Consider the following 12,763-nt stretch of genomic DNA (forward strand, 5'->3'; position numbering starts at 1 on the left):
GTAGAAGAAAATCAATATGAATTCTTCCTTGTTCAGAATCGATGGCTGTCCCCTGGCATCCTAGCCATCTCGCCTTGCCGGGCAGCCTGGTAAATCTGCAGCTGCCTCTACAGCTCGGTTTGTCGTCTTCAGTCGCTTTCATTTTTAATGCAGATCACTTTGCTTTCTGCTCCCCTGGGGGCTTGGCAGATAAATCTCGGCAGACATGTGCAGGGTCTACAAATGAGATGCTGGAAAGGGGCCAGCCCACCCAGAATTGAATTGTAATGGACAAGACACCCTCTTGGTTCCACTTAAAGACCAGACTATTCGCGTCCGATTTATCGGTGATTACCTCAGTAGGACCTGGGTGGGGAGTGCCCAGGAGGAAGATGTGTGGAACTGAAGAGCCACGATGCAATAGCCTGCTGGCCAGCTCGGCCTCTACTGCAGGTGGACACAGCTCAGACACTCACCCTGATCTTTCCAGTGCCCAAAGAAGAGAATGGTTTGGATATCCTGGATCAAGAAAGTCTGTCAGAAAATCCCTACATGCTGCTTACTTACAACCTAGTGGAAAATCACCTACCTGATTTTCTTTTCTTCATAAATAAACACATGAATTGCACTGTTGAACAGCACCCTACAAGGGATGAGGGGTAAATATTTAATGTTAGTTCATGAGCTCTGCCTCCCATATTCCTTTGCTCATGCCAAGTGTTTGGCAGCACTCACATCTGGGTTTTCTTAGGGACACCACCAGAAGCCTGGTTTCCATTTGAAACAAACTCAGTTGCTCCTTGGAAGATAGTTTTGTTTCTAAATTTGATTTGCTCTCATGCATTTGAAAGGCAGAGCAACAGGGAAACAGAAACGCTTAGAGAAATCTTCCATCCACCAGCTCAACTTCCCCAAATGCCTACAATAGCCAGGGCTGGGCCAGGCCAAAGCAAGGAGTCTAGAACTCCACTCAGGTCTCCCATGAGGGTTGCACAGACTCAACTTTTTGAGCCACCACCTACTGACTCCCAGAGTGCATATTAGTAGGAACCTGGGCCCATCATAATGGCTCAATGGCTCAATCCTCACTTTATAAGTGCCAGGATCCCATATGCACATCAGTTCGTGTCCTGGCTGCTCCACTTCCTATCCAGCTCCCTGCTTGTGGCCTGGGAAAGCAGTTGAGGACGGCCCAAAGCCTTGGGACCCTGCACCTACATGGGAGACCCAGAAGAGGCTCCTGGTCCTTGTTTTGGACCAGCTCAGCTCTGGTCATTGTGGCCACTTGGAGAGCAAACCAACGGATGGAAGATCTTTGTCTCTCTTTCTCTGTAAATCTGACCTGCATGTCCAATAAAAAATAGTAAATACATAGATATTTTTTTAAAAGTAGGAAACTTGATCAGAAGCAGAATAGCCAGGACTTAAAACAGACCCTGTGATATCGGATGTTCATGTCCCAGAAGGTGACCCAACTACTGCACCAAACTCCCACCCCCAGTCTTTTCTAACTTTGAATTTTTTCCTTTCTTTGATCAGTGGACTATGCCAGTTACTACCAGGGCCTGTGGGATTGCCATGGTGACCAGCCAGATGAACTGTCCTTCCAACGGGGTGACCTCATCCGCATTCTAAGCAAGGTAAGGACACAGAATGTGGGACTGGAATCAAAGGGGATGATTTTTACTCTTGGCAGTACAGCCGCTGTTAACCAGGATTGTTCGATGTGCGCGCTCCGTGCCTCTTTTACACATAACATAAATTCCCACTGACCTGGAAAAGACCAATTTTCAAATGTAAAAAGCACAACAGAGTCAATACTGAAATAATCCTGATCAAAAACTGATCTTTTCCAGGGACTTGTACTGTACATAATTTATTATCATATAATGCTATTGAAAACCTTCTGGCTAGGTAAGCCGCCTGTGTTTCATTCATAAACAAAACTGTGACAACACTGCACGTGAGGGGGAGGAGTCAGAGCTAGTTAGCTCGATTGGTTTGAGCAACTATTGATAAGTCCAAGACAGTGAACCCAAACCCATACAGACCCACTAACTTTTTATTCTGTTTCTCAGTCATAAGCTAACCCCTAGCTCCCAGCGAATCAATCAGCTCACGAATAGCATTGTTGATCATAAAAAAAAATGGCTTTTTAAAAAGTAGGAGTAATTTTTGCAGATCCATCACTGCATGTGAAGATTCGGGGCTCATGGGCTCCAGTTGGGGGGCATCAGTGACATGCTGTAAGTGGGCTAAGACCATAAGTCCCTTTATACTAAGAACATATCAAAAGTCCTATCCGTGCTATCAATATCCACAAGCACATTTTTTATGAATAGGCACAATTTGCTCTTTAATTGCTGAGTGTGCGGATTCCAAAAAAAAAGAGCATTGAAAACCCGCTATGTTGCTAACCTGGCATTGACCATTTATCTTTATCTTGGGAATGTTGTAAGCGGCTCAGAAACATACCCTGAGCTCCCTTGGGAAATGGGCCAGATCTGACCCAAAGTACTTGGTGTTGCAAAGACTCAGGCCCCTTTAAAAAGAAAAAAAAAAAAAGATTTCAGACCCAACCCTTTTCAAGAAGGAGAAGGCAGCAGTGAATGGGCTCTGCTGAGCGTGGCCACAGTCTTACAGCGGATTTCTCTCTCGGATCCCTAACTCTGCACCACCCCAGTGCCATTTCAGTAGAGCTCCAATACACCAAGAATAAATTGGAAGCAAAGAAGGGAGTGGACACCGGCCTGATTGGTATTTCAAATGCCCAAAAGCAAGGTTTTCTGTGTAATAGAATTTGTGTACATTACCACCCTGGCATTACAGGGGTAATCGAGTTATCCACTCAGGTGTGACCGGGCCTCTGTTTGCCCAGAGCCTGCAGGTGAACAAATGAACTGTTTACATTGTCTAGAGGTGCCTGCAGCGGGAGGGAGCCGCGGCGAGCCAGACTGCCGGCTGGCCTTTTCACGATGATTTTGTTTGCTTTGCATGTCTTTCGCCTTTGTTAATGGCTTCTCACTGGGGGTCCCCTTTCACCAGCTGGAAGGGTCTGCACAGTGGCCTGTCCCGCTGCATTTTTAAGAGATATCCAAGACCATGAGGGAATCAACCCCCACCTGCCTTTTTTTTTTTCTTTCCTTAACACAATCCTTTCTCCCTCCCTCTGTTACTACAGCTAGCCTATAGAGCCTGCTTTGGTGAGAATACCCTGGCTGCCTTGGTTCTCTCGGCCTCCTTCTCCACTCTTCTGGAAGCTTCCATGTCCATTTTCAGCCCATAAGGCTTCCCCAGCCTTCCCTGAGTTGCTGATGCCTGCGGATCAGACGAAGCAAGTTCTCCCAGCTAGAGTTCCCTTGCCATCCTTGCTGTGGTTCTGGGAGCACTTCTGATTGTGTCTACTGCTATTACCTAACCTGATGCACCAGACAGGAAGGAGCCTTCGAAGGCAGCCCAGTCCATTCCCTTGCCTCTCAGAAGCACAAAGGAGCTAATTCAGACAGAAAGAAAAAAACAAGTTATTTCCTTTCTAGTCCCAGTCCTCTGTCTATACAGGGATGGAGTCATCCAGAATGTTCTCTCCTACGGATCCTAAATGTTGGTCTCAGCTGGCTGGCTTTGCTGGACTCAGTTACCCTCTTCTCAAACCTGGTCAGTCACAGCTGACCTAAGTGGAGTCCTGAGAAGAGAATCTGTAAAGTTCCATGTCCCTTGCTTGGCTTGTGTCCGGCAGGAAGGGGCTGCTGTCGGGGACACTGAGTGAGTCAGTGTTCTTGACCAATGCCACCAGCAAGCCTGTGGGTGCAGCTCAGCATGCCTAGACCTGCTTCCTCCCCTGTGAGGTGAGGGAGGAAGTGTGTGGGGTGGCAGGTCAGCTTCCCACTGCCTTCCCCCTCCTGTACCACTGAAGCACTTCCATGCGAAACCTCTGGCTTTGTTTTAAGTCACTCTGGTTAACCCACGTTTCCACTTCTGCTTGCCCTCTAATTTCCCCTTCTCTGTCAGAGAAATATTCTTCATATTCCTGTGGTGGGGAAGTGGGCTGGAGGAGGCAAGGAGGATGAGGGTAGGGGGGCCCTACGCATTGGCTTCAGTCCAATTCTGGTGTCTTTTGCTTCTTTTTCTTTCTTCTTTTCTTTCTTCCCCCCTTTTTTTCCCTTTCCTTTGCTGTTTCTTAGTAATCACCCAAATGTGATCTAAACTTTGAGTTCTGGAAAACTTGGATCAAACTCAGGAGAAACTTTTAGTCTTGCCTTTGGGTAGGATTGGTACCAGCAAAGGGCGGGACACTATTCATCCTTTTAAAAAAAAATCTAGAGAGAAGACAATTAGCTGAACAAGAAAGATGCAGCCCTTGGATAAGTAAGTGATGGGCTATTTACATGGCCCTGGACAGTATCATTTAATCTTGCTAATCCTTGGTTTCTGGTTAAAAACTGGGAAATAACTTCTATTCCTAGGGTTGTTGTGATTTGTATCAAGCAGTGCCTGGCAGGGGGAGGTGTGTGGTTCAGCTTAGAACCCGCAGCTTAAGGACACCTGCACCCCTATATCAGAGTACCCCGGTTCACAGCTTCCAGATAACCTGAACTCTGCAAGGCCACAGGGAGTGGCTCAGGTAGTTCAGTCCCTGCCATGCACGTAGGAAACCTAGGCAAAGCCCCGGGTTCCTGGCCTGGGCCTGGGCCAGCTCTGGCTATTGTGGGCATTTGAGAAAGTCAGCCAGAGGGTAGAAGATCTCTCTCTCTCTCTCTCTCTCTTTCTCTTTCTCTCTGTTGGTTTCTCTGCCTTTCAAATAAATAAAAATGAATAATTGATTTTTTAAAAATAAATCAATTGCAGGCATCATGACCTTTTAAAAAAAAAAGTCCTTGGTATCTTAGAAATGGAAACTATTATGTTCCCTTCGCCTCCACTAACAAGCAAGCCTTTGGGTCACAGATCGGCACGCAGTAAAACTTCAGTCAGCTACTGGTGAACTGAAAAAGAAGGGAAAGTGGCCTGTCTGGTCAATTTTCCATACAACACAAAAGAAAACCACCCAGGGAGGAGGCCTGTGTGGAACTCCATCACTTAGATGCTCCCCAAGTCTCTTCCAGGAGAGACCAGAGCCGCGTTTCCACGCTGTGAAGCAGCAGCAACCAATGCCACTGTCACCAGCAGGACCCCGGCTGACCGCTGGACAACACCTCCACATACCGGCACATCCGGGCCCCTAGCAGCTCTTAATTCATTACGCTCCTATTGAGCTCATAAATGATATTTAAAGGAGCCTTCAATAACGAATCCGATCTGTGTATCCGGTGGATGCTCTCCGTGCTCCTTCTGGACCCAGATATTTCTGAACAGCTTTTCCGGGTGGGGGAGCTGAGCCGGCCTGCCTCCCTCCCCCAGGGCCAGGACCCAGGGAAGGCCACAGCGGGGTGCTTAACGCTCTTCAGTGGCGCCAGATTGTGGGGCTGGTGCAGGTCTTCTCAAACGTAACCGATCGCTCCTAAGAGCCCGCCTCTCCTAAATGACTCCCCGCGAGGCCTGCGACCACCGCGGCAGAATTCAAGTCTGAATCGAGCAGGGAAAAGGTGTTAGAAAGGCCTGTTCACTCAGCTGCATTTTAATTTCCTTTTCAATCTTGTCCCAATTAATTTCACAGAATTAATCTCACAGAAGCAAAGCCGGCAGCACCGAGGCTGCGGTTTCACTGTGGCGGTCGCTCTGCCTGAACATGAAATAGGAGCTAATATAAAAATCCATCTGCCGTGTTTGAAATACATGCCGGCTGCTGCTTGGGGCTGTCTGACATTGCAAACATCAACAGCGGGGGAAAGTGATTGGGGGGTTAGTGGCCATCAGTACTTGGCAGGGGTTCAACAACAGGTGTACTCCAAAAATCCATTCAGCCTGGGCACCAGGCATGACAAGGCAGGTGCTGAATCACCCTCCGTGCAGTCCCACTCTGCCCGCCCTGCCATCCCCGCAACCACCAGCAGCTTTCTTCCTTTGATCTGAAGAGCCTCAAGTGTCCTGTGGTCAAGCAGGCTCTGGGAAAAGGGAGGCAGAGACAAGTCCCAAGCCCCAACTCAGAGGAGTGACCAGTCCTCCTGTCCTCCTGGCTCCAAGCTGTCTCACTAAGAAACCTTCTCCCTAGTAACAGGTGCTCGTCCCATTGTGCCAAGTAGCACTTAAAGACCTCCCACTCCCACCCTGGGAAAAAATAAGCGACTTATTTTTCTAGAAGTAATTTACAGTGTTGACACAAAGCGTCCCACAGATAAACCAACTTCAGAAATTGACTCGAACAAGAAGGAAGAGACCCCCCCCCATACATCTGAGGTAAACTGAGTCAGGAGACTGCCTCTCCACAGCTTGGGGGTGTACCCCATGAACTGGCCTGGGGTAAAGCCTTGTCCAGCACTTCATTTCCATGCAGAGCAGCTCTGGAAGGAGAAGTTGGGCCTCAGCGGTCTGTTCCCTCTCCAGTGGCGTCTTAGCGAGCACGGGCGAATGGCTGCCCTGGCCAGGTTTTGTGTTGTTCCCCCCTGCTGATGGAAGCAAGCAAAAAGCCTTTCAGACGAGGTCAAGGTTAATGTGAAACACTTGATGCTGTCAGGTGGCCGTGGGCCTCCTAAAAACTGTCACCATGGGTTGGAGCTACCTGAACTCAAACTGAATCGGAGCTCCAGGTCCTGTGCCTGCAGCCGCCTTGCCCAGAGCATCTGCTACCCCGGGACGCTACACCCCACTTTCCTCACCTCGGACCTCAGTGGCCACTTGGGAATTGGAGCCCTTTCCCCTCCCTTGACCCCATCCTTTCCAACTCGCCTCAGCAACAGCAGTACTTTCTCCTTTAAGTGTGCTTAGTTGAATGTGACAACAACCCTCATAAACACAGATAAGTTAATTTTTTCAATTGCCTTAAATGAAAACATTTTTTTCTTCTTCTTCTTCTTCTTTTTTTTTTTTTTAAAAAACTTCAGGGCTCTGAGGGAAAGGAGGTGTTTGGTGACATCTAGTGTCCATTCGGGACTTCATCGGGCACTGCACCGGCTGCTTGGCCGGGTGGGGGATGGGCAGGGTTATGTGGGAGGTAATTGGGGGGCAGTAAGTGGGGAGATATGGGCCTGGGGCACAGCCTGCCCAAACTGTGATGAAACTGATCAATGCCTGTCAAAGAGCTGTGATTCACCCCTGACCTAAGCGGAGGGGGCGGGAGAGGGGACAGCCATTGGCAGAGGGGGAGGGGGAATCTCTTTTTCTTATTTATGATGGTGCAAAGAGAAACCAAAGCTGGCCCCGTCACCCCGTTTCATGTTAACAAGCTGGTCAACACTGGGCTGTGATGACGAAGATGATGATGATGGTGATGGTGTTCTCGCTCATTAATAACCCCGATGGGAGGCTGCAGAGTTGGGAGGCTGGGGACGGGGATTTGGGGTCAGCTGGAAGGCAACGGTCACACACCGGTCAAATTCAGTGGAGGCCATTCCTTTCCCCCAGACAGGGACCAATCGTCTAGAACAAACCCTGGCAGCCTCATTCCTTCCAGGTAATTTTTATAAATGAGGGGACACCCCTTCCACGAGAGGACAAAAGGGAGAGGGTGTTGGTGTGTGTGTTTGTGTGTGTGTGTGTGTGTGCATGCATGTATGCCTGGGAGGCTGCCTACAAGAGGCCCACTTGCTTATCACCCCTATCTGGCCCTTTATTTAGAAACCCATTTAAAGGAAGAGAGAGAATAAGGTTGGCATTTTCCTCTTTCGTCTCCTTATTCCAACTGTTGTCCTGGGCAGCACCTTTTACTTCCACACACACACACACACACACGCACACAGCAGCCAGGTGCACGGTCCCAGACCAGATAATTAACTATGAAGTGCAGACAGAAATGTTTACCCAGAACCCCGTAAGCCTTGGCGGGGTTAGGTTAATGCCCAGAATCGCCTGGTGCTTCACAAACTGCACTGTGAAAAAATTCCAGCCATTTATTTTGCAGGGAATTTATAACAAATGCCATTAAAGGCTTCGTCTTTTGACAGAGGTAATAATAAATTCACTGTTAAAGACGGTAGTTTAATTCCTTATACCTCCAATACTGCACAGAATAAACCATATTCATCACTGAGTAATTTTTTACCACATAAATCTTTAAAACTAACCGGTGAAGGCTGTTGAGACTGAGATATTGTGAATTTATTAGATGTGCCCATGTAGTATTGGATTCAGAGGTTTCCATTCGAACATATTATGGGGGAAATTTGTGTCTTTAACTGTGACATTCCCTCTGCTGCCCGCTGCCCGTATTATCACCAGCAGCTCCTTCAGAGTCACCTGCACGCTTATTAGACAGAGATTTGGTCATAAACTGCTCGCTCATCTACCGGAGAGGCTGGCTGGCATTTCGGCGAGATGCCCTATTGCAAAGGCGGCGCCCAAGCTTTGTCTCAGTGTAATCGTGTTCTCAAAAGGCATCCAGTCTCCCCCAAAGCTTTCCTGTCGGCGCTTCTGGGTGCTGCACGGGCTCAGCTCTCCAAGCAACCTAGCGAAAGGTTGACGCAAATTATGGCCTCTCTGCAAACACGCACGGGAGAGCGACTCCTCAACGGGCTGCAGGCTTACATACGGGAGCACAGCAAACCTGGAATTTGCAGACATTCCCAGACGCGACGGTATTTAAGGCTAATAAAGAGATCATCTTGACTCAGCTTAGAAATCATAGTCAATGGTTTCCAAAAACTTGCCCTTTGTGTGTGTGTGTGTACGCACTTTCATCTTGACATACACCATGTTAATGACACCATTAAGTCCTCAGCTTGGAACAGAATCCTTTTACTCTGCCATATCAATGTGGAGCACAGATCCGCACCTGAAAGATGAAGCGAGTTCTCGGGCTTTCCCGTGATGTGCTGGAGGAGTGACATTTCAGCTAACCAATTGATTATGTCAAGCTGTAATGCCCTCTCCAGTTTCATTAAGGAAACATTCATATTTTAATATTTATGAAAACTTTTTTTTTCTCCTGTTCCATGCGGAGATTTCAGTGGCTTATTCCTACAAACACTGTGTATTTGGGGAAAGTTCCAAATAAGAAAAACTTCCACAGATCCCTGTGAAGTGTAGGATTTTTTTTTTTAATAAAATGAAATAAAATCTGTTTCTGCTTAAACAAAGAAGAAGAATCTGACGGTACATGACTGCAGCCCATCAGAATAATTGCTCAGACAGAACCCGGCTAGAAAGATAAGCATAATACGAGCAATTAATATTCAGCATTTTGCATTCTAGTCAAAAGGATGTATTTTTCTGTGTAATGTGGCCCATAAGCTGGCAGTGTTGGGATTTGAGCTCCGGCTCCTTTTCTGTGCGTGAGGATTGAGGAAAGGAAAAAAAAAAAAAAAAACCACCATGACAATCCTGCTCCATCTGTAAATGAACCAACATCTTGATTTTATAGCTCCTTGCTTTGTAAAACTGAGGAATGAAACAAAAATTACTGGATGCCTAAGTAACACTTTAATTCTGAATTCATTTACGCTGTAGCTGTGTAGTTGTCACAAACCATAATGCAGTATTTAATTAAAATAACACAAGTGCATCCAGATATGTCCTGGGGTAGCGATCACCAAATTATAGCCGATGCCATCCGTATTTTATTTATGAAATGGGCAGATTCTAAGGTGCAACTAGGCTGATAAGAAAGACATAAACATTTTAAACTTGCATTTTTAGAAAGCCTTTTTTTTTTTTTTTTCCTGTCGCATCTTTAGATTTTGTCCTGCTTCTGGGGTTGTGGAAGGGGGTTTGTGGGATTGTTTGGCTGTAGATAAAGATCTCTCTTTCTAACTCCTGCTTTTCAACTATTGACCTCCTAAGTCTTCTGGCTGTGAAATCCCCGTCTGTTGTCATGGCGAGGCTTGTGCAATTCACACAGGGCATCTCAGGCAGAACTTGGACGTGGGTTTTTCAGGAGGGTGGGAGGGGGAGCAAACGTTTGCAGCTCCCGGGCCCCACACAGTCTTCCTGGCACCTTTGTTTCCACCTATAAATACCCGTTATGGCTTGCACGCCTGCTTGCTCTATTCTGTAGCTGTTCCCATGCAGACTTACTGCTCCTTTTCATAAACGCATAGCATCTATCTCACACGCACCCACCATCTATCTCCTCGCTCCCATTGGCTGTCCCATCCACCTCCTTGTCTGCAGAATTATGTTCAGCAAGGTCCCGATTTATAGGAAATAAATAATGAAAATGGAATGTACTGGGAAAGATAATCGAAACATTCAAATTGTTATTTTTCACTGTACTTTACACACACGGGGGGCATCTGTAAACACCTAGGAAAGGTGTGGGCTGGTTCCTAAAAAAAAAAAAGAAAAGAAAAGAAAAGCAGAAGAGTGTGCTGACCAAATTAGTGTCCAGTTTTCTTTTTCCTGTCTCGTCTCTTCTACTCTCTAATATTCTGAGATCTCACCATTTTGAAATGGTAAAGGATGCTGTGTTTTTAGCTTCCGTTCTTGCGGCTGCTTGGTCATCCTATCTCTAACAAGTTTTTGTCTCCACTTAGCTTTGATAAGATAATGCTAAGCATTAGAAAAACAGAAGCAATAATCACCATCACCTTTAAGGGGGAAAAAAGCCCTTGTGGATACCTTGGGAAGGTTCCTAGACACTGGTGTCATCACCCACAGCCCGACCCCACAGCAAGGGTCTTCTGCAGAAAGGGTTGCTCCTGCGTACTTGTAATTATTTTAGCCCCTTTCACAGGTCACGTACAAAGTTAATTTCAATTGCTGCTAATTTCCGTCCAGCAAGAGTGCGGCACTTTCAACCGCCCCAAATAATTGGATTCAAAACAAATTTAGGAAATTGAGTGTGTGAGAAAGCAAATAAAAATATCCTTTTGGTAAGGAGGGTGAAAGTAGTAAAAATGGCCTCTTCTTTTTTTTTTTTTTCCTCCCTTCTTTCCCCTTCACAACTTTGCCATTAAAGTTGCACCTACAGCTAGAAGTTTGTCCGTGAAAAATGGTCATTTTGTTTCTCTGCTCAAAGAATGTTATTAAAATGCTAATTTAAAAGAAAAAGGAGTTAAATATCTAGCGATGGTGCATTCTAATTGCAACCATAATGAGCTCTCTAAATGTGCGTGCCCCTGACACACACAGAGCATAAACAGCAGTAAACAGATCATTAGTACCCGCGTTCATTTATTCTGGCGACCTTACCATGACCCCACCGAGGGTAGGGTGAAAAGCAGGTGGATCTGGCTGTGACACCCCCTAGAGGGATCCAGGAAATGAAGCTATAAGCAGTTGTCATGGAAACGCCTATGTGTGCAGATGATGTAACACACCGACAGGCTGTAGGGCTCCGCAACTGGGACGCTGCCTCTCCCTGCTGCAACGAGCTTGGGGATTAAATTATTCATTCCTTTAATTCACAAAGCAAAAAGGCATCCTAATTTTCTTGGTGATGGGCAACTCTCTTGCATTTGTCTAGGGTCTGGAACATGGAGACTTGTGGTCTCCTCTTTCTCCAGAAACCCATCCCAGCTTCCTGCAGTCTAACCCCAGCACACAGAATCAGGTGGGAAAAAATCAGGTGGGAAAAAGCAGCAACAAAAATCTAACACCCCACACCTATATACCCAAAGGGGAAACAGAGGACTATAAACTAGAATTAAGGACGGTGCCCTCCTCAAATGATAAGAATGTGTTAAAGCAGGGACAGATGCATACTTGTCCCGAACAAGGTGGCTTTGTCTAGAGCAGGGCAGGGTCAAAGCTGGCCCTGGGAACTGCCAGGACTCGATGCCTCGGCCTAAAGGAACGAGGCACCGGCCTCCCAAGAACACATCACCCCAGCAAGGTGCAAGAAAACCGAGTAAACCAGCATCTGCTCCTGCCTCCCATGTCCAATTGAGGGAATCGAGATTAATAAAAATAATTCTTTGGAGAATGATTCTGCTCCATCCTACCCTATTTTGCACCAAACAGCCTCAATAACCTTACGGCAACAGTAGAATAACTTTTCTCCTTTAAAAAAAAAAAAAGGAAGCAGAAAAGACAATCTCTGGAAATTATTTTAAAATAAAAAATCTCCTGGCCTGCACCTCCCCCTGTCCCCCCTCCCGGTTGCACTTCAGATGAACCTGTGATATTGTAGCAATGGCCCTTGAAGTGCGGTGGGGAAGGTGATTTAAGAGAATATTAAAGGCAATGTGGAGATTCAAGGCGCCTCTCTCAGGGAGATCTGGAGAAATACACAGCACAGATGGGCCGAGCAGATTAAACATTTCCGTCACATTGTTTCCAAATTGTGTTGTGGTGCCTGAGGCTGGTACTGCGGTCAGAGCAAAGCAGCGCAGTGCAGAGCTGCGAGCGAGCGGCACAGTTTATGGAATCCATATTAATATGCCCGTCTCACATGGGCTCACAATCCTATCCGCTCGCAAATGGTGCTGTCGATTGCTCCCGGATTCTGCACTCCGCACCTTGTTTGTGCCCATCTGCTGGGTGTTTACCTTCCCTATCTCCCTTCCCTCTTCCTTAGGTCAAGTTCAAAGTGTGTGCTGCCTTCTGGACTGTCTTCCCCTCAGCTCTGCTTTACCTCCCCTCTATCCTGCACAGGGTGTGACTTCGCTGTCCCACAAGTTCGTGTGTCCACTCTGTTGTGCTCACACTGACATCACTGGCTGCGTCCCACGCATACACAGGCCCCACACACTTCTCCAGCCTGCCCTGCTCTGGCTGGGAACATTGTCTACACTGACCCTGGTCAGCCCCACAT

General features: G+C 47.0%; 1 protein-coding gene across 4 annotated transcripts in view; it reads left to right on the plus strand.

Moving 5' to 3' along the window:
- SKAP1 (src kinase associated phosphoprotein 1) overlaps positions 1 to 12,763 on the plus strand; it is a 274,036-nt gene that overhangs the window by 237,953 nt on the left and 23,320 nt on the right. For all 4 annotated transcript variants that reach the window (XR_005885936.1, XM_041001236.1, XM_041001237.1 and 1 more), the window contains one exon: positions 1,519 to 1,619. Coding sequence is in view for 3 of the 4 variants with exons in the window: in XM_041001236.1 (XP_040857170.1) it covers positions 1,519 to 1,619 (101 nt within the window). In the remaining variant the exon portion in view is untranslated. The remainder of the gene's footprint in view (positions 1 to 1,518; positions 1,620 to 12,763) is intronic.

The sequence above is a fragment of the Ochotona curzoniae genome, unplaced genomic scaffold (genome assembly GCF_017591425.1).
Source record: "Ochotona curzoniae isolate NIBS_2020 unplaced genomic scaffold, NIBS_Ocur_1.0 scaffold_2453, whole genome shotgun sequence".
Lineage (NCBI taxonomy): Eukaryota > Metazoa > Chordata > Mammalia > Lagomorpha > Ochotonidae > Ochotona > Ochotona curzoniae.